Here is a 27,690-nt window from a genome sequence, read left to right on the forward strand (position 1 = left end):
CCCACCCCACCCCCCCTCCACACTCCTGATTGTAAATAATGTAAATAATTCAATGTGATTATCTTGTGTGATGACTGTATTATGATGATAGTATATATGATAGTATATATCTGTATCATGAATCAATTTAAGTGGACCCCGACTTAAACAAGTTGAAAAACTTATTCGGGTGTTACCATTTAGTGGTCAATTGTACGGAATATGTACTTCACTGTGCAACCTACTAATAAAAGTCTCAATCAATCAATCAATCAATTAAAAGGTGGCGCAGGTTTCTATACTGTCACTGATCAGGTCAAAGCATATGTCATTGCAAAGATGAGTGTGATCGCTTGGACATTTCACTTCAAAATACACCCAGATGAGACTTTGGATACAATTGTTGCAAAGTTTTAAACTAAAGATTTGTCCATCTGACATCACATGGACAAAGATGAGACCTTCTGGAGGAAAGTTCTGTGGTCAGATGATACAACAATTTAGCTGTTTGGCTACAATACCCAGCAATATGTTTGGAGGAGAAAAGGTGAGGCCTTTATTCCCAGGAACACCACACCTACCGTCAAACATGGTGGTGGTAGTATTATGCTCTGGGCTTGTTTTGCTGCCAATGGAACTGGTGATTTACAGAGAGTAAATGGGACAATTAAAAAAGAGGATTACCTCCAAATTCTTCAGGACAACCTAAAATCATCAGCCCAGAGGTTGGGTCTTGGGCGCAGTTGGGTGTTCCAACAGGACAATGACCCCAAACACACGTCAAAAGTGGTAAAGGAATGGCTAAATCAGGCTAGAATTAAGGTTTTAGAATGGCCTTCCCAAAGTCTGTGGATAATGCTGAAGAAACAAGTCCATGTCCGAAAACCAACAAATTTAGCTGAACTGCACCAATTTTGTCAAGAGGAGTGGTCAAAAACTTAACCAGAAGCTTGCCAGAAGCTTGTGGATGGCTACCAAAATGCCTTATTGCAGTGAAACTTGCCAAGGGACATGTAACCAAATATTAACATTGCTGTATGTATACTTTTGACCCAGCAGATTTGGTCACATTTTCAGTAGACCCATAATACATTCATAAAAAAAAACATCTTCATTAATATTTTTTGTGACCAACAAGTATGTGCTCCAATCACTCTATCACAAAAAATAGGAGTTGTAGAAATTATTGGAAACTCAAGACAGCCATGAAAGTCATGCTTTTTCTTTTCTTTTCTTTTTCTTTTGTGTGTAAATGTGTATGATTGTTATATATGTATAATTTGTACTCTTAAACTGGTCACACAAAATGGTTAATGGTTGATGGTTGATTTTATGACCGAAATAAACTTATTTCATTCATTCATTCATTCATTCATTCATTCATTCAAATTATGTTCTTTACAAGTGTATGTAAACGTTTGACCACGACTGTAAATTATGCAAACTAGTGATAAACTTGATTAATCGGGATTAATCCAAATTTTAAAAAGTGATTAATCTGATTTAAAATTTATTTATATTTATTACATTTGACAACACAAATTTAAAGATATATTTATTTAAAGTTGGCCCATTTGGACCTCCATACACTTGGGATACCAAATACAATTAATAGAAAAATGTTGAATTTAGAATTGAAAAGAACATATAAGTGCCAGATTATTATCGTATCCAGCCATTGGAGCCATAAATAGCCCACATCTACATCTGTAGAAACCGCAGCGAGGGCCAATGTCGGGGTTTTATTCATGCTCTGATCATCAGACTAATAGTTCTGACCTGGGATTAACACGGAACATGGCACGAAAAGGCAAGTCACCAGAGTGCAGTTGCGATTTCCCCTTTTGCTGACACACCCAGCCTTGATCCGACACGCTTCTGGACAATCAGAGCGCAGATTATGGAGAAGTTCACTTATGTGGTTGGCTGGCGTGAGATTTAAGAGTAGTCAAACAGAAAGCCAGACATAGTACGCTGCCAGATGGATTAGGCTCCAGCTACCTGCCTCCCTCCCCCTATCATTGCACCTACCATACGCAGACACCATGAACTGCACATGCATGACTCTTTACTTGGCCCCAATTATGAACTTGTAAAGAGCACTCATAGGAGAGGAAAAGGAGAAAATTAGAAAGGGCAAGAGGTAAAAAAAAAAAAGTGGGAGTCCAGTGTAGAAAACCAGGGGAAGAAAAACACACAACTAGGACAGTGTTACGTAAGAGTACTCATCCTTATGCATGAATGCGCATAAAAACACATACACTTATACGCACTTCATGCTCCATCAGACACACAGACTCATGCACTACGCTGTCCCTCACACACACACACACACACACACACACACAAACACTATCCCTGTCCATCTGATTGCTTTAGGCTGTAGTCTAGAGCAGAGCAGAGCAGGGAGTTTTGCATTATTAAGTGGAAGTTGACAAACGTACAACTCCCACTACACCCGGGCTGACCAGAGTATACAGTACCACTGAACCACACGCTGAATACAAACTATCCTTTTGCCATCTGGATTGACCTCCATTTGGAGATTAAGCTACGGCCCCTGAACAATGGATTCCTTGTTTTTACTGTAGAATAGAGTTGACCGTCGGTTGCCATGGAGATAACTGGATGCAACCCACGTGGTTCAGGCCGCTGCCTTTATCCCATTCCTGGTTATCCGCATGAAAGGCAAATGTGCTACCACCGAGCTAAGAGCTGGCACTCTTGAAGTCGTCATGAGAAGGTTTACTAACGTACTCACGGCCCAGCCATGGGCACGGTGAAGGTTGAGGGGCGAGAGATGGTGTTGACTGCTTTTAGCTACTAGTTATCAATGCTTTATATTTCAATTGTTCTTGACTTTTTGCATTTACATAAGATGTTGAGCTTTAAAAAACACATAAGGAATGTCTGACATGACTTACTTCACTCTCCTGATTTGCCATACACTGCAAAAAGTCAGTGTTCAAAAACAAGAAAAAAAAAGAAAAAAAATTAGTGGTATTTTACTTGAACTAAGCAAAATTATCTGCCAATAGAACAAGAAAATTTGGCTTGTCAAGACTTCCCAAAACAAGTAAAATTAGCTAACCTCGATGAACCCCAAAATACGTCACTAATAACAAGTGCATTTTTCTTAATAGAAAAAACAAACATGAGACATTTTTTCTCAATATGTTGAAAAATGTTCTTAAATTAAGTAAATGCTAGTGCCATTATCTTGACATAATGATATGCGCTCGGCATTACATTTCTTGAAACCAGCAAACTTATACTAAAAACTAATTTATTTTTCTTAATGGAAGGCAACAAGGCAACATCGTGTTACTCTCGGGGTCTCCTAGCCGCTGAGGCAAATCATATTGGGAGGTTTGCTGGTTACTGGGGTTCAATCCCCACCTTCTACCATCCTAGTTGTGTCCTTGGGCAAGACACTTCACCCTTGCTCCTGATGGCTGCTGGTTAGCGCCTTGCATGGCAGCTCCCGCCATCAGTGTGTGAATGGGTGAATGTGGAAATACTGTCAAAGCGCTTTGAGTACCTTGAAGGTAGAAAAGCGCTATACAAGTACAACCCATTTATTTATATATATATATATATATATATATATATATATATATATATATATATATATATATATATATATATATATATATATATATATATATATATATATATATATATATATATATATATATATATATATATATATATATTTACAGCCCGGCCCCCGGCCAACTTTTTTTTAATTGTAATTTTGAAGAATTTACCTGAATGTGCATTAACTATTTCTGTTCAAAATTGTTTGAAATGTCACATGTTAAATGTTTAAATATTAACTGTCAGTTTGCTGTACTGTGCCAACTGTACTACTTCATGAGTGCGTGTTTTCTATTGTTTCATTGAAAATAAAACAGCAAAGTCCCTTTGGCTGTCATCTGTTTTAATTATGAGACACAATTGTGTCTAAGTCATGATTTTTTTTATTTCATGCTTGAAACAAGAAATGTTTACTTTGAAAAAGCAGTTTTATACTTGTGAGTGTTGATGACACAGCTTTGCAACAGTTGATATTCTAGTTTCAAGCACGTTTTACTCAATATAGGTCATAAAATCTCAGCAACAAGCTGTAATATCTTACTGAGATAATTTAGGACCAAAACACTTAAAACAAGTAAAACACTATAACATAAAATCTGCTTACAGAGAATAATTATCTTATCAGACAGAAAATAAGCAAATATCACCCTTATTTGAGATATTTAATCTTACTTAGATGTCAGTTTTTGCAGTGTAAAATTAAGGTTTTATTGTTTGAACTAGGGGTGGAGCGGTTCACAAAATTCATGGTTTGGATCGTATCACGGTTTGTTGTCTTGGTTTTCAGTTTGTTTCGACATACATTGTTGTTGGGGCGGTATAGCTTGGTTGGTAGAGTGGCCGTGCCAGCAACTTGAGGGTTCCAAGTTTTATCCCCGCTTCCATCCTAGTCACTGCCTTTGTGTCCTTGGGCAAGACACTCTACCCACCTGCTCCCAGTGCCACCCACACTGGTTTAAATGTAACTTAGATATTGGGTTTCACTATGTAAAAGCGCTTTGAGTCACTAGAGAAAAGCGCTATATAAATATAATTCACTTCACTTCTTTTTAAGACCCCAGAACACGATATATCCCAATAATCGTGTTTAGCTACACAGCTAGCCGTATATGGTGTTTGTTGTAGTAGATTTCCTTCCAAAAACTTTTTTCTAAGCGCGACACAACTTCATTATTTAAGTTCAGTGGACCCTCTAAATATCTCTTAGGCGCCTATTCCTGATTGACTGGTTACCATACAGACCATCATAATTGATAATAATAATTGTGTACTGTATTTCTGTGATACTGTAGTTGTAAAATATAATTATCCTTATATAATCATCATTATAACGCTTTTATTTCCCCATAGGTCTGTCGTTAGGAACGTCTCTTAAGAGAAGGATTCATAAATCCCATAAATTGCATACAGGAAAACTGACCAATGGGTTCTAATCAGCATAACTAAAAGTCCTTCAACATTTTTATGAGTAAATAATACGACTGAAAAGTAACCTTGGCCAGTCTGCCGCCAACCTCGTCACCTGCTGCCGTGGACTATCTTAACACAGTTACTTGTCTAACTGTTGCGTTTCAATCCAAACTGACTGAGGCTTTTTTCACTACACTAATAAGTAGCCGGTGAGAGTCTTGTAAAGTCCAGTAAAGTCTAGCTTTTTTTTTTGGTTTGTTTGTTTTGTTAATTTTCACCTCATATACTGGGCTACTGTGTGGTTTTATATGGGTTTATGTCATGGAAACAGCTTAGTGGGCTTAGTCAGTTCACCTGTGTTTCATTCAATTTCGAGTAAAAGAGATCAGCAAGCAAGCACATCTTAAAAACAGCTACCTCTCTCTTTTTCCTTTCACTTTGTCTCCAGATTTCACACATAAACCTCCCACACATAAGCAAGAGTCATGTGTAGTCTTCTGTCTGACACCCGTGTGCATGTGCACTTGTGCGCGTGTGTGTGTGTGTGTGCGTGTGTGTGCGTGTGTGTGTGTGTGTGTGTGTGTGTGTGTGTGTGTGTGTGTGTGTGTGTGTGTGTGTGTGTGTGTGTGTGTGTGTGTGTGTGTGTGTGTGTTCTTGTATTTCTACCTTTCTTGAGACATCAACAAGGAAAAGTACCTTCCATATGAGGGCCGGCGAACAAGTTAGGACCGAAATCATGGTCCCAATACGGAAAACCATTGCATCTAATAGAGAATGTCTCATTTGCACCCTAATCTATCAAAATTAGGGTGGTCCCAAAAAAGAGGGATTTTTCAAATTGACTGTGTCGGTTTTAAAAGTGCTCCCCCTCTGGCCAACATATGTAATAACAAGTGTGTGTAAGGAATTGAAATGCGCCCCTTTGGCCAAAAATCATTTTGTTTTAAATAAATAAATATGTATCAATCAATCAATAAATCAATGTTTATTTATATAGCCCTAAATCACATGTGTCTCAAAGGGCTGTACAAGCCACAACGACATCCTCGGTACAGAGCCCACATACGGGCAAGGAAAACTCACCCCAGTGGGACGTCAATGTGAATGACTATGAGAAACCTTGGAGAGGACCGCATATGTGGGTAACCCCCCCCTCTAGGGGAGACTGAAAGCAATGGATGTCGAGTGGGTCTGACATAATATTGTGAAAGTCCAACACATCAGCGAAAGTCCAGTCCATGGTGGGGCCAGCAGGAACCATCCCGAGTGGAGACGGGTCAGCAGCGTAGAGATGTCCCCATCTGATGGACAGGCTAGCGGTCCACCCCAGGTTGGGAGCAGAGTAGAAAAGAAAAGAAAAGAAAAGAAACGGCAGATCAACTGGTCTAAAAAGGGAGTCTATTTAAAGGCTAGAGTATACAAATGAGTTTTAAACTGAGACTTAAATGCTTCTACTGAGGTAGCATCTCTAACTTTTACCGGGAGGGCATTCCATAGTATTGGAGCCCGAATAGAAAACGCTCTATAGCCCGCAGACTTTTTTTGGGCTCTGGGAATCACTAATAAGCCGGAGTTCTTTGAACGCAGATTTCTTGCCGGGACATATGGTACAATACAATCGGCAAGATAGGCAGGAGCTTGACCGTGTAGTATTTTATACGTGAGTAGTAAAACCTTAAAGTCGCATCTTAGGTGCACAGGAAGCCAGTGCAAGTGAGCCAGTATAGGCGTAATATGATCAAACTTTCTTGTTTTTGTCAAAAGTCTAGCAGCCGCATTTTGTACCATCTGTAATCTTTTGATGCTAGACATAGGGAGGCCCGAAAACAAAACGTTACAGTAATCGAGACGAGATGTAACGAACGCATGAATAATGATCTCAGCATCGCTTGTGGACAAAATGGAACGAATTTTAGCGATATTACGGAGATGAAAGAAGGCCGTTTTAGTAACACTCTTAATGTGTGACTCAAACGAGAGAGTTGGGTCGAAGATAATACCCAGATTCTTTACTGAGTCGCCTTGTTTAATTGTTTGGTTGTCAAATGTTAAGGTGGTATTATTAAATAGATGTCGGTGCTGAGCAGGACCGATAATCAGCATTTCCGTTTTCTTAGCGTTGAGTTGCAAAAAGTTAGCGGACATCCATTGTTTAATTTCATTAAGACACGCCTCCAGCTGACTACAATCCGGCGTGTTGGTCAGCTTTAGGGGCATGTAGAGTTGGGTGTCATCAGCATAACAGTGAAAGCTAACACCGTATTTGCGTATGATGTCACCTAGCGGCAGCATGTAAATACAAAAGAGTGCAGGGCCAAGAACCGAACCCTGGGGAACTCTGCACGTTACCTTAACATAGTCCGAGGTCACATTGTTATGGGAGACACACTGCATCCTGTCAGTAAGATAAGAGTTAAACCAAGACAAGGCTAAGTCTGTCATCCCAATACGCGTTTTGATACGCTCTAATAAAATATTATGATCAACAGTATCGAAAGCGGCGCTAAGTTCAAGAAGCAGCAACATAGATGACGCATCAGAATCCATCGTTAGCAATAGATCATTAGTCATTTTTGCGAGGGCTGTCTCCGTAGAGTGATTTGCCCTGAAACCGGACTGAAAAGGTTCACAGAGATTGTTAGACGCTAAGTGTTCATTTAGCTGCTGTGCTACAATTTTTTCGAGGATTTTCGAGATAAACGGAAGGTGGGACACCGGCCGGTAGTTTACCAGGAGATCAGGATCGAGGTTAGGTCTTTTGAGTAGAGGATGAATAACCGCTTTTTTGAATGCTAGGGGAACTGTGCCAGAGGAAAGTGATACGTTTATAATATTTAACACTGATGGACCTAATAATACAAAAAGCTCCTTGATAAGTTTCCCAGGAATTGGGTCAAGTAAACATGTTGTTTGTTTTGTCCCATTTACACATTTTGACAATTCCTCCAATGTTATTTCATCAAAGAGAGAGAAACTATTTTGGAGGGCGGTATCCGTTGTATATATACAGTCGTATTTGTGTTAACAGAACCCAGTTGTAGCTGAGATGCATTGTCTTTAATCTCTTTTCAAATGACTTCAATTTTCTTATTAAAGAAATTCATAAAGTCATCTGCTGAGTGGGTGGAGCTACTGGGAGGAGTCCCTTGTTGGGTTAGCGTTGCTACTGTACTAAACAGAAATTTAGGATCATTTTTGTTGAGGTGGATGAGATTTGAGTAATATTTAGCTTTAGCTGAGGTAAGCATGCGTTTATAAGTTATTAAACTATCACACCATGCTTGATGGAAAACCTCAAGTTTAGTCACACGCCATTTGCGTTCCAGCTTTCTACATGATCATTTCTGGGCTTTAGTTTCTTCTGTAAACCATGGGGTATGCCTTTTAGGGGCCCTTTTTAGCATTAGCGGTGCTACACTATCAATGGTGTCGCGCAGGGCGTCATTAAAGTTGTTAGTGAGGTTATCAATAGAGCCCACATAATTTGGGAATGGTGCCATTACCGAAGGCAGTAGGTCAGTAAGAGTCGTCGTTGTGGCAGCATTAATGTTGCGGCTGCTATAGTAGTTATTATTATTATTATTAGTTTGTTGACAATGAGTCAGAACTTCGAATTTTATAAGGTAATGATCGGACATTACTTTAGTGTACGGGAGTATCGTAACTTTAGAGGTGGTGACACCCCTGACAAGCACCAGATCTATCGTATTACCGTTGCGATGCGTGGGTTCATTTATTATTTGTGTAAGACCACAGCTATCAATTATAGTCTGGAGCGCCACGCATGGAGGGTCCGATGGGGTATTCATATGGATATTAAAGTCCCCCATTATGATTATATTGTCGGCGTGCATCACTAGATCAGCAACAAACTCTGAGAATTCACTGATGAAGTCCGAATAGGGCCCAGGGGGGCGGTAGATAACAGCCAGGTGGAGAGGCAGCGGTGTGACAAACCTCAAAGTGAGCACCTCAAACGAGTTATATTTATTATTTAGGTTAGGTGTAAGATTATAGTTTTCATTGTATATTAGTGCGACACCCGCTCCCCTTTTAAGAGGTCAGGCAACATGTGTATTGGTATAGTTAGGAGGAGATGCCTCATTTAGCGCAAAACAATTGTCTGGTTTGAGCCAGGTCTCGGCGAGACCAACGACGTCAAGTTTGTTGTCTGTAATGACTTCATTAACTAATAACGTTTTGGAAGATAATGATCTCATGTTTAAAAAGCCCATATTATAGGTAGTGGGCTGTTTTGAGGATTGTTTGTTGAAATTATCCGAAGTAGCAATATTAATAATGTTGCGTTTATTATGCGTATTGCACTTTAAATAGTTTCGACCATATCTAGGAATTGATACGACAGGGATATTCAGATTGTTTGCTTGATGTTGCGATAAACTGAACGCATCATAGTTAGCTACCTCAGTACAATGTATGTCTGCCTCTGACACCGTCACAAAAGAAAAAACATTATGTGAGTTGTGTTTTATTCTAAGAGAATTGCTATGTGTGCAGGGATTATCCAGCCTGACGCCGGCTAGTTCTAGTTTAAATGGCTTCTTACCCGGAGACTCCACGCTTCTTTGGTTAGCTTTTCTCTTTGTTGTTAGCCCCGCTCGGCAACCCCGCTTCTGCTTCCGCTCACACCGCTTACGTCGTCTCCATTGGCGGTCACCGCTAGCACTTGACTCCGCTGCTACAAAGGCCGCTCGATGTAGTCCGCGAAGTATTCCCATGCTAGCGAGGAGGTCCACCGTACATGCATCTTTCAGTCTATAACGACCCGATCCATCCACATCCAGAATTGTCTGTCGGTCGTATGTGATCACAGAGTGTTCACGCTTTAAGCCAGCCATGAAATTGACAGAAATGACGGGTGTTTTTTGCCAAATCGCTCAACACTCCCAAGAGCATTAGCGAGCCGCAGCATAGCCATAGCCATGCGCCGCCATTCTTTATATGTATATGTATATTTATATTTATATAAATATTATATTTATATATAAATATTATATTTATTTTTATTTATATGTATATAGTGATCACTGTAATAACTTGAAGTAAATAATGAAGATTAAAAAACGCTTGCCTTTTTTATATTTGCATAGTATGTATATATTATTAATGTTGTAAATACAAATCTTAATATGTCTAGAAAGGGTGGTCCTACAGAGGTAGCCATTTTTCAGAGGTCCCGAGAAGGTAAGAAATACAAGAATGTGTGTGTGTTTGTGGTTAATAGCTGTTTTATAAGAATGATAAATGACATCCATATCTTCGCAACTAAAATATGTGGAGATGACAAAAGTTTACACAAAATATGTTGAACGGCCTAAAAAAAAACAAAAAAACTTTTGTGACTGATTACTGATAACTGTCAAATGCAAAAAAAAAAAAAAAAAGCAAAGATTTTTGCAGCTTGGGATTAAAAAAAACTAATTAGAGAATGGTACATTTCACTGGACAGTTACAATATGATAACTATCAATGTTCAGCCTCATTGGCTAAGACATGTTTGTGTGATCTCCCCCTGCTAGCCTTTCATTTGGTTTCTACCTGACCTAGAATGGTAGGAAGCGTCGCATCCAAATGTCAGCGTGCATCAGACACTTGCTGTTCACTCGGTTTCACACGTACACAGAAGCTAAACAGGATATTTTAAAAGTCCCAGAGCGCTCTAAAATGTGAACGTTCAATTTATGTCCCCCTGAACCATATGTTCGTACAAACATGAATACAAAAAAGTACCTGCATGTAAATATTTGGATCCAGGGGATGCTACAGGTCTTGACCTGGCCTATTAGGGCCTCTCATTAGGCAAAGTATACGTAGGTGTAATTAATGTTGTGGCTGGAAAGTTTATACATTTCTGGCAATGATAACGTTTTAAATGCTACAGTATTTCTAAGCATTAATGCGAAAATGTGGTGTAATTGTATTGTAACTTGTAACTACGAATGCAGGGGGTAGCGGATGAAAGCTAGTGTGTCTGTCCAATAGTATGTTGTGTAGACCCCTGGAGACAGGGGCGTCAAATTCAGTTTACCTGGGGGCTGCTGGAGCTAGAGTCTGAGTGACGCGGGGCCGCTTAAAGTATTGCCATCAGGATCACGTTTTGACCACATGACTAAATGTGTTCATTATTTTTTTCCAGCAGATATTATGAGCTATGGTAGGCCTTCAACGTAAAATAGAATGTATAAAAATATATATTTTGACACATGAGTTTTCACGAGACGTTCAAAGACACACAAGCTTGCTTAAAGGAAGTTGCTCAATGTGTCTTGTGATGTAATTTTTAAGTTTTACCCCATATTGTATTTAGAGTCTTTTGGGATTGAAAATGACCATGTTGTGTTTTAATGGAAAAGCAATTGGAGCGCGCAGACCTCCTCCAGGCACCACCTCCCAATAGACAAGTCCCGAATCCAGAAGGTGATCCGAATAACACCCAAAACTTGTTCTTCATCCCATTTCTAATATGTCCTAAAATATGAATCATAACCTGCCCATAACATTTTGAGCTATATGTAACGGAATGAGAGAAACTGAGATCCACTGTCTTTGTCTCTGTGGGTGGAGATGGGACCACTAGTATACAAACACAGAAGTTGAAGCCTGTAACGTAAATGTAATTTAACATTTAAAAAATGATCTGGATTAGGCCTAAAGTAGAATGAAAACCCTTGACACTCAAAATTTCCTGAAAGTGTTGTGAAAATCCGCTAAGAAACTTTTGAGTTATTTTGCTCACTAACTAACTAACTGACAAACCAACAGCAATAATTACATAACCTTCTGTAGAGGGCCATAGAATATGAGCACGTGAGTTTGAGACCACTACTTTTATTACTGCGCTAGACAACTTGTGGCTTTTAGCTCGCTGGCTAGCTCTGCTCAATTTAACTCCTAATTCGAGGGGATATGTGCTTGCTGGTTTGAGCTTGGGTATGGTCCAGGTCTGGTCCACAGTTGCAACATGGGAAAGGTGTATAAGTCCTAGTAATCATGACTTGGAAATAAAAAAAATATTGTAATTCTGTTAACCCCGTTTGTCTTTTTCACAATGTCACAGCAAATGTAATTATCTAATGTCACATGATCCACAATCAGAGACTTTTGCAAAACAGAATGTACGTAGGGGAGAAACTCACCACATGTAGAATCTTATTCTCGGTCTCGTAAACAGTGCAGTCCTGTTCAAAGAGAGAAGGGAAAACACTATCAACTTTGCACTGTAGCTTGCATAATCTATATGGAATATTGCACCAGTCTGGAAGGAAAGAGAAACAAGGTAGATAAACGTTTTCATTGTCATTGGAAATGAGCAGTCCACACTATCATTTTCACCCTTTCATATATACATATAAATATATAGTCAAGGTTTCTGTGGTTTATCCGTTATACAGTGCTCAATACCGGGGTGGAGCGGAATATACGTTAGGTCAGGAAAAAACACAGAGGCTATTTCATTATTATTATCCCTACAAGCCTGTTATTCTAAAATCCCCTGAAGAGCAGGGAAACCTGCGAAACAGGCTTGTAGGAATGAAATAGCCTCCGTGTTTTTTCCTGACCTAACGCATATACATTTTTATATATATAAAGAAAAAATATATAGATACATGTATATATTAATCTAATAACAGATGGAGGAGTCCTATGTGCGTATGAGTTTTTAAGAAGCGATCAATAATACTGTGTGAATTTGACAGATTGCTATTTAACAATAGCTGATTGTTAATCTATTTCTGGGAAAGCAGCCCACTGAGCCCACCAGATGCACACAGTAGCAGCTAATACATCTGCGTGATCCATTAGTATGGTCTACGATACCCCCATCGCGTGTCTTGCTGCACGCTGGCAGCCACAAGTCCATCTGGGCCATTGTGGACCAATTGTGGCCCCAATGCTCTGTCTATCCCCCGGCTCTTATGACAGTGGATGGGTGTTATCTGCTCTGCTCCAGGACTAACTCTGGGCACGCTAAACACGGTCTGACAATGAATACATGGAAGAGTTCCAAAGGAAAAGCCGCAGCTCCTATCCGAAACAATAAGATCGCTCTACAGTGCAATCACTCTCATGAAAGCAGCCAGTGTGAATGTAGGTAATCTACATGATGACGCTATTGGGAGCCGAGCGAGGACAGGAAATGAAGAGAAGAGAGACCTCTTCTTCAATCTCTATAAGGGCACTACATAAGTGAAGCTGAGGATGGGATTTGACAATCAATGAGCTCATTGCCTGCAAAGTTGTCCCCTCAGCTGCAAACAGCCTATGGCAGTGGACAGATGTTCAACTCATTGTGAGATCTACGAGAATGAGGAATAATGCAAACCTAAGCTAGGGCTACGGATGTGAAGTTTAACTTAGATCTGTATCATGCAAATTAAACACGTTGAATGCCTGCGAAAAGTCCAATTTGGAGCTTAACCAACATTTTTCTGAAAAAACAATAATACAAATATATATATATGAATCGTGAACAATCATCAGATGTGTAATCCGCAAAGTCTTGATCATTTCAAAGATAACTTTTGTAAGTATTCTTTTTTCAGCCCACCAGAAACATAATTGTCTTGGTTGTTCAGTGCAATGGTTTTCTTTAAAAATGTGTTCCAAAAGGACAGACAAAGACTGAATCGTACTTTTAAGTACATTTTTAGTCTACTTAATACCTGCATTATCCTTTACATCCTTGGCCTTTCCATCCTTTGTAACTGAGCTACTGTGTGGAACAATTTCCCTTGTGGATCAATAAAGTTTGTCTAAGTCTAAGTCTAACTTTCTTTTGTTAGGGACGGATACCTTTCACATTTGAACCCATACAGTACCAATTACCGATACCCGGGTATCGATACAATTTTCATTGCCTTTTTGGGGGTTCATGTGTTGATATATGTTAAATTGTTTAATCTTACAATCTATTTTTTTATTTAACATTTAACAGTGAGTGGATAATAACACTGCTGTCTAGTTATAACTTGATATTTATATCAAACCTATTTACAGCTTAACAGGATAAACCTTGTCAAATGATATGAAAGCATGTGTTAATCACAAAGATTATTATTAAGGTTTACGACAAGCAGATTACAACTATCAATACTAAACGAATGTACTGCAAAAGAAGGGACTCAAACTGATGAACAATAGATTTACATTTAGCAGTGCTAAAATAAAAAATGGACGTATCTAATAATATACATATATATATATATATATATATATATATATATATATATATATATATATATATATATATATATATATATATATATATATATATATATTGTGGATAATGCATATGTTTAAGAGCTATTTCTTTATTCATAATCATGTTTGAATCAGCTCATATTTTTTTCCTTTTTTTTACTCTGTATACTAGTTTCTCTTTGTCTTCAGATTGCCTGGTTAGAAAGGGTCGTAAACCATCAGGAATGTGAACACAACCCCCAAGTCTCTCTTCTTATCAGTGTTGAGGGGGGGGAGATGGGGGCTTTCTTTGTGTGAAAAGAGTTGCTTTTTGCCTGTGGAAGGCCAGATCAACTTGGGCTACGCATTTGGATGTGTTGTTCGAGGCTGGTCTCTATTCTCAAATATTTGACAATAAATTACAAAATACCTATTCTATGCTTGGTGGTACCTTTTGAGTTCAGTTGATATGTCATTAAGGAACTTGGGACTGACCAGCGTTTTACATCCCACTTGGAGGAACATCTGGTCAAACGCAACAATATATATATATATATATATATATATATATATATATATATATATATATATATATATATGTGAAGGGCGGATCCCAATGGCAAAACCTAAAATAAGGGCCTGTTCTACGAATGGTTTACCCGTATTAAAACACATGCAAACTTGATAGCACCCGCAAAGCTGATCAGCAGTGCATAGATTGAGTGCAAAGGATTGCATCTTTTAAATGAGCAAAAATAAGAGTACCATCCATTTAGCGTGTCTATCTTGATGTATATAGCAGAATATATCCTGATTATTCGAACGCTCGTAATACAGGGCAGAGTAAATGCAAATATAATCATTTAGCACTCGCAATGTGATTCATCAAGACTGAAACCGTTCTGTGGCAGCAGATTGGCATCTATGTTTAGCACGTCTAGAATGTTCGCGCAAACTGACACAGTTATACACAATTGGCTGTGACAAAAGAGGCAGTAGCGCTGCAAAGACAAACAATTGGGAGAGAGAATATTAATGGGCTGATTAAAACAAGTTCAATTGATTCCTTTTTGGTTTCATGTAAAAGTGCCTCCCAGAGCGCACCTTCAGTGTGCTAAAAATAGGTTCTGTTTACTCGATTGCACTTCAATATAGCCCAGGAAACGTGGTTATTATTATATTGGTGTGCTGCATGTAAGGTTGTCCCGAAACCAATACTTTAGTACCGGTACTAGTACTAAAATGTATTTTGATAGATTTTTCGATACTGTTCGACGCTTTTCAAAATAACGTTTCCTACTGCACTAAAAGAACATTTTTAGCAGGTTAAAAATTAAAATCAAAAGTCATTAAACACATTGTACTCGTAGAAAAATTTCCAAGTTTATATATTCCATACAGACTGCCATAATCTAGGATTAGGTTGGAATATAATAGAAAACTTTATTAACATTATATTAGGTGCTTCATGATTGATGTTGGCCACTATTGGTCTGGCTTCAAGAGAAATACAATTATTGGTAAATACTTACAACAATACTATGGCTAAAAGTACACATACAAAACATGTAGCAGATAAAACACAAATTGTTAAAGATAAAACACATGTTTTGGGAATTTGTTACAAAATATAGTAATTTCACTTGCATTAGTTTGCGCTATGTGGGCGGTTTAGACTGCGCTAATAATTGGCAACAAGCCAGCTGTGTGTGCGTCTACGCATCAGTTTGTGCACAGGAGGGAAGTTAACTATATTAGCTGTCGATCTGACATTATTTAAATGTTTAGCTTAGTTTGAAGCAAAAATTGTTATACTTTAGTCCTGCCACCATTGGCGAGTCATGTTTTAAGACAGCGGCGCTTCCGTGTTTAAAGCGACATCTTTATCAATAGTTTTGAAGCCCAAATACCTTCATATTGCGCTTCACCTGCTTTATTTACCGTTTTTTGCAATTCTTCCTCTCAATTCTTGTATGTGCTCTCGACTCTGTGTGCACGCTGACACACTCACCTCATATGCCTCAGCTCTGAGAGTCTCTATGGTGACAGCCAGTCTGCATGACTTTGCACTTATTTATATACTTATACTTTATATACTTGCAATTGATATTTATATTATCAATTGTACATGCAGTCTTAGTAGATCACCTGCAACATGCCCTCTAATAGTACACCCGATTTTATAGTTTGTGCACACTATTAAGTATGTGTTATTTGGATCTTAGGAGCTCAACCTTCCTTATAGAAGAATAGAATGTTGAAGACAAAGTGAGCTGTGTTCAGCATTAAAATGACTCTTAAGCAAGGTAATAGTTATTTGTAATGTAATATGTTACAAAACGGAAATTTTAGTTTTTGGTCCGGCACTCAGTGACTTGGACCATTGCAAAATTATGTGCGTCCCAAAGTCACCAGCCTTGGCGTCACTATAGACAGTGATTTTGAACTTGACAAACAAGTCAATGGCGTTATTTTATCATCTTCGTCTCTTGGCAAAAGTAAAACGTTTTTTTTCTTTTAACCTTTTTGAACAAGTCGTTCATGCTTTTATTTTAAGTCACCTGGACTACTGCAATGCACTTTATGCTGGCATATGCCAAAAAGCTCTCTCCCGGTTGCAGTTAGTCCAGAACGTGGCAGCACGACTTTTAACAGGGGCCAGGAAACGCAAGCATATAATCCCAATTCCTGAGACTTTGCACTGGCTCCCTGTTCATTTTAGAATAGATTTAAAAAAAATGCTGTTTGGTTTTAAAGCTTTGCATGGACTGGCACCTCAGTATATCTCGGACCTCATCCAAATTTACACTCCTGCACGCACTCTGAGGTCCGAGAGCCAGCTCCAGCTCGTGGTGCCCAAGACGAGACTTAAAACCAGGGGAGACAGGGCCTTTTCTGTGGTCGGCCCTAAGCTCTGGAACACTCTGCCCCTCCATGTTTGAACTGCTCCCACAGTGGAGTGTTTTAAGTCTTGTCTTAAGACCCACTTTTATTCTCTGGCTTTTAACACTACGTGAATTGTGTGGTCCTCTGTGTTTTTAAATTTGTATTTCTATTTATTGTTTTAATTGGTTTTACCCTTTAAAATGGTTTTTAATCCAATTTATTTTTATATTGTGTTTATATTGGTTTCATATTTATTTATTTTGTTTTTATTCAGTCAGTGGTGGAGCTAATTGAATCTTGTTTTTAATATTTTTGTGCAGCACATTGGAAACATTTTTGTTGTTTAAATGTGCTATGTAAATAAAGTGGACTGGATTGATTGGATTAATTATCACGGTACAACAGTTAATGTATTTGTAGACACAGTATGCATGATAGTTAAGAACAAAACGCATAAAATTGACTCACATTTGGCAAAGCCCTCCCTTCACTTCATCCAGTCTGCATTTCACATTTAGTTTTTGTTTTATTTAGCGTCGTTATGTATTTAAAAAAATGTTACTTACAATATTCCCTGAACATTTAATAAATTGATCGCGATAGTTTTTGGATATTCCACCGTGTGATGCATGCAGCTTGTATAAGTGTGTGGTGTGTGTGAGGGCACCTGCTGTACAATAGTAGTTAATTCTAGGCAGAGCTGCACAATGTTGTTCTTCAGTAATGAATACTCTGTCACGCTGGCAAATGGAGACCTGAAATGAAAAACAAAAACAACAGTGCGGTTTGAAAAATGCTTCGACAGTACAGCCAGTTAGAAAACTTCAACACATTCCCTGTTGTCCTCCTTAAAGCTCAGGAGCAAACAGGAGGCACAAACAACAATATTTGTTTCAGTATCATCACCAGGATGCGATGACGGGTGTCTACAAAAGCTCAGTATTGGTTTATTTCATGTGTTGCCTGAGCATCACTTGCTTTCATCAGTCTGCAATGCTGGGGATTGTCAGTCAGGCATGTATTTATTTGAAATATTATCATCAGAACTTCTTTTTTTCCCCAAAAAGTATTGTTTATGCTTGTATAATTGAATTAGTTCAACAGCCAGATTAGGGTACACCATAACATTTAGTTAAAAAAAAGACTGATTGCATAGTTCACTAGGATCTGATCAATATGGTAGCAAAAACAGGTTTTGATACAAAAATTGCATGATTGTGCCTTAATGCTGTAGTCAGTGTATGTTTTGTCCAAAGTACAGTTGTATTATTCACTGTTACCCATTGCTTCATTACTTGAAAATGTTTTCATTCACCATGACCTCTTTAAATTCAAATATATTCGGCGAATAATTCATACCTGTCAAGCCAGGCAAGTAGATTTTTGGCTGCACCAATCAAATCCACCACTGAGGTGAGGAAATCATTGGGTAGCCTCCGGGAAGCTCTTCCATCATAATGTCCTCCCCTCCGTCGCCCCAGGATGAAGTTCTGCAGGTTCTTTGCTGAAGCGTTGAGCTTGTGTGATAGAGTCCGCAGGTTTTCCGTCTCCAGGCCATAATTCTGGAGGAAGAAAAAAAAACAAGATTTTTTAGTGAATCTACTGTATTTCCCAGCTGGAAAACAATGCAGACCTTGCATTGTCTATCTGATCCTAATATTATTGTTCAGATAAAGAATGTATTTGTACATTGTAACGAGATGAATTACATGAAATGCACAATCACACAGCAGGCGGAAGACATTGACACAATGTTGATTATACATAAACAACTTTGCAAAATAGTTGTATTTGTAAATTGAGACAAAATTAATGTCAATGGACAAATCAACGTCAAAATCATAGATTAAATTAACGTCTTAAAAAAGTGTGTTGTTTCAACGTTGCATTTGTGTTTTAGAATATTGGTTGAAATATGACCAAAATTTAATGGTCAAATCAAAATCAAAACCCGACATGGATTAAACGTTGTCAAAAAGCTTGTAATTCTAACATTATGTTTGAGTTTCTCAACGTCAGGACCGAATTCAACAAGTTCACATTGTTTTTTCAATGTCTTGTGTCTGCTCGGCAAGCTATACTCCCCACATTGTGCCCCCTTTTCAATCTAAAGACCTGATATCAAGCCTGGAAACTCCAGTTTTCCCTGGAAAACCCCCAAATGTTGCCCTTCTTTTCTTGTATTTTATCTTTCATGAAAAAAAGTCCTATCCGTTTCTGCTGGAGCAGCACATTTTCAGGTTCGCTCCTCGACTCAAAATTGTTGCAACACATCCTGCAGCGTGGAATATCAGGCTTTCAAAATAAAATTATGTGAATTAAACACAAATAATTGGTCCTTGTGACGACTTCAGCCATTGTGTGCTGACATGTTTCCAGACTCTGCTATTGCTTTGAAATACTCTGCTGAAAAAAACAAAGCTAGCAAATCATCTAAAGTAAATTGTCCAATGTCCGCTCCAAGTCTAGATATGGTTAGCTAAACTAACATCATGGCTAGTGTTGCGTTCCGTCCAGATGTTCCTCCAAGGGAATTTAAGTTACTGGTCAATCCCAATTTCTTTTGATGACATATAAACTGAGTTGAATTATCACCAGAACAGAATAGGTATTTTGTAATTTATTTTCAAAGCTTCGAAGAGACCAGCCTACACATTCAAATTGCGCAGCCAAGTTGATCTGAAAAACTCACGGAAGTGCTGTGTTCTTCAATATGTCCCTCGCCCCCACCCTCCAGAACTAATACACATGTCTATTGTTCTCCTTAGCTAGAGACAGGATGCGATAACAAATAAAAAGGAGTATTGCTACTCCCTGCATTCCGAGTCCATGTAGTCCACAGTGTACCATCGGTCATGAGGTTAAGAAAAAATAGAAAGAACACAAGATGGAACACTAGCTATTTCAAACATGACTATAGAAAGAAATAACTCTTAAATATGGATATATGTAGATATCTATCTCCATCAATAGCCAGTAGCTACTGTTGGCTTTCTTCTCAAGCAGTGGTTCTCGAACTTTTTTCACCACGTACCACCTTAGAAAAAACTTGGCATTCCAAGTATCACCATAATTACCAAAATTAAAATACATTAGCGTTGTGGGCCCAAGTATTTGTTAAAAACAAGGCAAAGGTTTTGTTTAGATTTGATAAACTATTTTGGCCACTGTAACATTACACACAGTTTGAACAGTAACATTGTGTTTGGATATAGGAAAATAAAACACTGCACTTTAATCAACTGATTCTTTGGCGTTCCACCAGATGGTGCCCGTACCACAGTTTGAGAATCACTGTTCTAGAGTAATGTTTTCTAAAAATTGTTCAACACGGGTATGGATATTGAGTGACATGACACCTTGTTGTACTAAGTGTCAATTACTGAACATTGTTTGTAAGTGTGCATGTAAACGTTAATGTAGTAACACTTATATAAACCTGATACAGTATACATATGGTAGGCCTACTAAGTATGTTGCAACATTATAGGTGTGTAATATCCTGCCTATAATCTATTTGATTCCCAACTCAATTCTCTGACTTAAGGAAGTTACAGTAACTGTTGTGGTTTTGTGGTGTTCTGTTGTTATCCTTAATCTTTCCATTGGCTTTAGACAAAAGCTTTGATTGAGAACGCAAAAATGTATATCTTTCTTATTATTACTCAAAGAGATGTCCAACACTTGTGGATTACAACCTTTGGAAAGTGTTGGAATATTTTTCTTATTTTAATTGACATGAAATGTTTTAGTAATTGGGCAATTAATATAACACACTCATACAAATAAATATAGCGCACATGCAGTAGATGGTCGTTTGACGTGAGCATGACAGGATAAGTCCCAATAATTCAGGGTGAAAAGTAATTGTATTTCACTTTGTCAAATTATGATGACAAATTTAAATGAGCACTGATAAATAGTTAATAGGTCTGTCAAACAATTAAAATATTTTAATCTTTCATAATAAATAAATCACAAAGAGTATTGTTTTTTATCTTTAATAATTTTACCTTAAACCACCCTGTTTGGTTCATGCAATTGTTTGTTTATTAAACATGTAGCTTTTTTTTTAACAGTTCAAAACCAAATGGACACAAATATACTTTTACAGACACACACACAGACGCAAGACATTGTCTCCCTGGGGTCTAATCCAGTCGTTTAGTTCGCTCTCTCTTTCTCCCATTATGAAATAGAGTAAAAAAATAAAAAATAAAAATAAAAATATATATATACATGTGTGTGTGTGTGTATATATATATATATATATATATATATATATATATATATATATATATATATATATATATATATATATATATATATATATATATATACATACCCCACTTATGCGACCATTATTACTAATTTTGTCTCTTTACTTGTTTCTCTGCCAGTACGTAAAATGAGATATATTTGCATGGAAACTTTTAGAATGCATATTTACATACTTTAATTAGGTGCATATAAGACGGCAGTAAAATAGCTGATCAAACAAAACGGAAAAGTCATTGATGTCTTTCTCCAACCTTTATGAGATGAATAAGAACTTCTGAGGCTCAATGTTTGTATGTTTATCAGGATTATTCTTCCCTTGTACTCTGTAAACACTGTGAGTTTGAACAGTTTCTTAAAGTTGATCATTTCCCCCCCTTATTTTCAAATGCAAATGCATGAGACAAATATTGCATCACCTACACATTTGACATGAGTGCCTTTTATTAAAATATGTATTCTTTTGACCACATGGTTGCACAAAGCGCATTACTACACAGCACTTTGACCCCGCTAAATAGTCAGACCCACTGAGCCACATTGTGAACAGCCAACCAAGGCACTTCTGGTTATGTCCTTCCGAAGAGAGGCTGATTCCTACTGACACACACACACAGAACTAGGCATATCTATTCCCCCTCGGCCTCCAGATCTATTTAATACAGTCACGACCACAGTGACTACAAAGGAGAGTTTCACTATGGCAGCAGGGGGAGAGGCAGAATTAGAGGATCTAAAGAGGCAAAAGACAAGGGGAGAGACCCAGCTACTGTATGCATCTTGCTGAAACTGGGTCATGCATACACCATTATCATTCTGATGTACTGTGTGGGAATGTGGATGTGGATGTGAAGTTGAAGCAGATTGCAAATGCTACAATTAGGCTTTGCTATGATGCAATGTAACGTTGCGGGCTTCCCTCTCTTAGAGACAGAGTGCAAAAAAGAAGAGAGGAGAAATAACAACCCGTGTTGATTGGGTGTGTGTAAAAAAAAAAAAATAAAAAAAAAATTTGAGCGTGCATATGTGCCTGCGCGTGTCAATCAATACAGTACAAGGCCGACGCCATTAGAGCAGCCCCCCACTACCTTCACGTCGATACGGTTGCCATAGCAATCCTATGGGGTAAATTATCTTCTATGCTGAAAATCCTACTGTTGTTAGACTCAACTAAACAATCATTTATGAAATCAAAATAAGGAGAGGGCAGTGGTTAGTGCTCGTGCCTCACAGCAAAAAGTTCCTGGGTTCGATTCCCGGGCTTGGGGTCTTTCCGCGTGGTGTTTGCATGTTCTCCCAGTGACTGCGCGGAAGTCTCTCCGGGTACCGGCCTACTCCATTTCCACAGACAAGCACCTGGGGATAGGCTGATTGGCAACACTAAATTGGTCCGAGTGTGTGTACGTGAGTGTGAATGTCTGTGGCGGTTTAGCAGGGTGTAAGCTGCCTACCACACGAGTGCATCTGGGGTAGGCTCCAGCCCCCCGCGAACCCGAAAGGGACGAGGGGTGTATATATATATATATATATATATATATATATATATATATATATATATATATATATATATATATATATATATATATATATATATATATATACAGTATATATATATATATATATATATATATATATATATATATATATATATATATATATATATATATATATATATATATATATATAAAAGAGGTCGACAGGCGGATCGGTGCGGCGTCTTCAGTAATGCGGACGCTGTATCGATCCGTTGTGGTGAAGAAGGAGCTGAGCCGGAAGGCAAAGCTCTCAATTTACCGGTCGATCTACGTTCCCATCCTCACCTATGGTCATGAGCTTTGGGTTATGACCGAAAGGACAAGATCACGGGTACAGGCGGCCGAAATGAGTTTCCTCCGCCGGGTGGCGGGGCTCTCCCTTAGAGATAGGGTGAGAAGCTCTGCCGTCCGGGGGGAGCTCAAAGTAAAGCCGCTGCTCCTCCACATCGAGAGGAGCCAGATGAGGTGGTTCGGGCATCTGGTCAGGATGCCACCCGAACGCCTCCCTCGGGAGGTGTTTAGGGCACGTCCAACCGGTAGGAGGCCACGGGGAAGACCCAGGACACGTTGGGAAGACTATGTCTCCCGGCTGGCCTGGGAACGCCTCGAGATCCCCCGGGAGGAGCTGGACGAAGTGGGCGGGGAGAGGAAAGTCTGGGCTTCCCTGCTTAGGCTGCTGCCCCCGCGACCCAACCTCGGATAAGCGGAAGAAGATGGATGGATGGATGGATATTTATATATATATATATATATATATATATATATATATATATATATATACCCCGTTTCCATATGAGTTGTGAAATTGTGTTAGATGTAAATGAAAACGGAATACAATGATTTACAAATCATTTTCAACCCATATTCAGTTGAATATGCTACAAAGACAACATATTTGATGTTCAAACTGATAACATTTTTTTTTTTTGCAAATAATCATTAACTTTAGAATTTGATGCCAGCAACACGTGACAAAGAAGTTGGGAAAGGTGGCAATAAATACTGATAAAGTTGAAGAATGCTCATCAAACACTTATTTGGAACATCCTACAGGTGAACAGGCAAATTGGGAACAGGTGGGTGCCATGATTGGGTATAAAAGTAGATTCCATGAAATGCTCAGTCATTCACAAACAAGGATGGGGCGAGGAGCAAATTGTTGAACAGTTTAAGAAAAACCTTTCTCAACCAGCTATTGCAAGGAATTTAGGGATTTCACCATCTACGGTCCGTAATACCATCAAAGGGTTCAGAGAATCTGGAGAAATCACTGCACGTAAGCAGCTAAGCCCGTGACCTACGATCCCTCAGGCTGTACTACATCAAAAAGTGACATCAGTGTGTAAAGGATATCACCACATGGGCTCAGGAACACTTCAGAAAACCACTGTCAGTAACTACAGTTGGTCGCTACATCTGTAAGTGCAAGTTAAAACTCTACTATGCAAAGCGAAAGCCATTTATCAACAACACCCAGAAACGCCGCCGGCTTCGCTGGGCCTGAGCTCATCTAAGATGGACTGATACAAAGTGTAAAAGTGCTCTGTGGTCTGACAAGTCCACATTTCAAATTGTTTTTGGAAACTGTGGACGTCGTGTCCTCCGGAACAAAGAGGAAAAGAACCATCCGGATTATAGACGCAAAGTTGAAAAGCCAGAAACTGTGATTGTATGGGGGTGTATTTTTGCCCAAGGCATGGGTAACTTACACATCTGTGAAGGCGCCATTAATGCTGAAAGGTACATACAGGTTTTGGAGCAACTGTATGTTGCCATCCATGCAACGTTATCATGGTTTCGTTATACTTGCTTATTTCATAAAGACAATGCCAAGCCACGTGTTACAACATGAACCACGTGAAAGTGGTTGTTTTTAGCTTCAAATTCGTCAAGCATCAATACTTGTTTGTATACTCTTTACAAAAAATAAATTGGAGGCAAACTCTATAGCTTTTACTGGGACCCTCATTTTGTTAGAGCAGGCAGGATGCAACAGCACTTTTAATGTGAAGACAGGAACTGTGCGGTCGGCCTTTACAATTTTGATGGCAGAGAGTCTGTTAAAATAAAAAGTGTGTCTCGCGTTCCTGCCGGTCGTTTTTTTTCAGCCAGCGTCATCTCACAAGATTCTTGGTTGTCGTGACGGTCAGTCAAGTGAGGAAAGTGACGTCATAGTGAAGAGTCATGTCTCCTCTGTCCTTAAAGGGGCTGTTGCCTAGATGCCTCGAGGGCACTAACTTTCCAATGTAAATTACACAGCATATCCCACCTTCTTGCAGCTTTTTGTACATAAAGACGTAACTACATACAGACGTAACACGTGCACACGCATTAGCTTTATGTGTTGTTAGCCACTAATAATAATTTGCATAGTTAGTGACAGCTGTCATTGAATGTATTATGTATATTCTATCATAACAACAACGTGACTGAAAATTGTTTGTTGCTTGTCTTGGACTATTTTTGTATGTGTGCACCCGCTTCTTGCGCGTACGTGTTGACGAGACAAAGTAAGTGGCCGCAGTAAACACCAATCATTTTATTTCTACTGGTAAAATTGTATTACATATTACATAGAGACAATTGTAAAATAAATGTGTTCTGTTAAACCACTAATAGTAACATAAGTTAGCCAATGGTGTTTTTGTTATATGTTTTTGTGTAAGTCTATGCTTTGAGTAACTTCAGTTATTATTAGGAAATAAAACCTGGTGGATAACATCATTGCTCTTGAGTAATGATTGTATGCTAATCCAGCAGCTAAGGTTTGTGGTATGATATTTACAGTCTATATCTTAGTCGGATAAAGAAATCAATGAAATCATGAAAACTAATTTGTTGTTATTGTGCTTATATTAGAGATGCAAATTCAACGTAGTCGTCATGTATGTTATATGGACACATGGCATAGATCAGGGCTGGGCAATTATTTTGACTCTGCCAAATTTAAAGAAAAAAATGTGTCTGGGTGCCGGTATATCTGATTTTTAGGAACACTAATACAAACCCTCCCAATAATGTCTGATTGAATGCTAAAAACGTTATGACGGACCGCCTTAAAAACAGAATAGAATTTCACAATTTTTTTGCTGAATGAGAAACCCAGAATGTACATGAAAATAAAGAATGTGGGATTTACAATATTAACTATGATCGATAAAACACTGAATATTGACAACATATGAACATCACACTCCTTCTCGATTGACATATTTTACAATCAAGCAAAATGCAACAAACAGAATGCAAAGGGTAAAAAAAAATCCCACCTAAAATCTGATGTATCTGATATATCACTAAGCTTTAGAACTTTGTTGTAAAAATCTCCTTCCGTGTCGGTCCTTGACACCCGCATTTCAGGCTGGCCGCTCCGGAAACACTCTGTGGAAACTCTCCCCACCCACACTGCTTGGCGCCTCGTCTGAGCTGCTGTGACTTAGATTACCATACTAACTAGCAAATCATGCAAAAGCGCAGATTACAGCCATTGAAATACTTTGTATAGTTCAGGACTTACGGTCATTTGAAAACATCACTGCACATCATAATGGCAGCTACAGTTTCCATCTTAAAGATCTAAAAAATGTATTTGGGAAAGTCCGGCGGGCCAGATTGAAAAGCTTAACGAGTGTCCGCCCTGAGATTGGTAGGTCGTGTGTTCAAACCCCGGCTGAGTCATACCAAAGACTATAAAAATGGGACCCATTACCTCCCTGCTTGACACTCAGCATCAAGGATTGGAATTGGGGGTTAAAGCACCAAAATGATTCCCTGCTCACTGCTCCCCTCAGCTCCCAGGGGGTGATCAAGGGTGATTGGTCAAATGCAGAGGATAATTTCACCACACCTAGTGTGTGTGTGACAATCATTGGTACTTTAACTTTAACTTTTATTACTAGAAACTGTGATTCTTTTCGTGACTAATACAGTGACTATTTCTTAATTTGAGAATACACTGAGGATACTGAAAGTTACCTCAATACTTGCTCAAATGGGTGTGAAAATGTGACTTCTCCCACATTATAGGTGAGTCAATTTAGCATTGAATCCTCAACAATGGCCTTTTCCTTCTCTTTTGGAGGAATACCAAAGAGTCATTAAAGGGGATGCGGGGAAGCGAAAAAAATTTTCTTGTGTTATAAGTGATTATGTTTTGGAGGACAATAAATCACACTTGATTGTGTACAAATACTCGCAATCCCTTTTGTGTGGCGCTCGTTGTTGACTTAGAGGTGAGGCGTACGGGTGAGGACATGTATGAGGCAATTAATGTCAATGGGATGGTGATGGATGAATAGAGGCTTTTGTCCCGGGACATACGGTGACTGCTGCTGTGGGATGTTTAAACAGTCGCATGTTGCAACATTTATATGGGAAAACGATTGATTATCAGCCACAACCATGAAGGACCCGCCCCTTCCAACACACACACCCACACACACATGCACACACACACACACACACACACACAAACACACACACATTCAAACAGCTAATCCAGTTGTGTGTGCCTGAGAGATAAGGTGCACCATGCATATTTTTTCTCCACACACTCTCTATTTCTCCTTCCTCATACACCTCATGTCCTCTCTTCCTCATTTTCTCTCTTGGGGGGACGCACCTAATTCCCATTAATTCTCTAATCCGCATGCAGGGCCACTGCACAAGCTGTCAGGACATGCAAAGCAGGTCCAAAATAATTTAACTATGTTATTACCTATATCGAAAACTGGCGGAAGGAAACACTGTGGACACATGCTATAATTGTGTTTGTAGATTTAATATTTGGTACCAAGTACGT

At 38.7% G+C, this 27,690-nt stretch overlaps 1 protein-coding gene across 1 annotated transcript in view; it reads right to left on the reverse strand.

Annotated features, from left to right (window-relative positions):
- si:ch211-26b3.4 (connector enhancer of kinase suppressor of ras 2) overlaps window positions 1-27,690 on the reverse strand; it is a 155,746-nt gene that overhangs the window by 77,583 nt on the left and 50,473 nt on the right. Inside the window, exons 3-5 of the mRNA XM_062045522.1 lie at window positions 18,436-18,638; window positions 17,744-17,831; window positions 12,147-12,188 (exon numbers count right to left, since the gene is read on the reverse strand). Coding sequence (XP_061901506.1) covers window positions 12,147-12,188; window positions 17,744-17,831; window positions 18,436-18,638 — 333 coding nt within the window. The remainder of the gene's footprint in view (window positions 1-12,146; window positions 12,189-17,743; window positions 17,832-18,435; window positions 18,639-27,690) is intronic.

Source organism: Entelurus aequoreus, linkage group LG04 (genome assembly GCF_033978785.1).
Source record: "Entelurus aequoreus isolate RoL-2023_Sb linkage group LG04, RoL_Eaeq_v1.1, whole genome shotgun sequence".
NCBI classification, from domain to species: Eukaryota; Metazoa; Chordata; class Actinopteri; order Syngnathiformes; family Syngnathidae; genus Entelurus; species Entelurus aequoreus.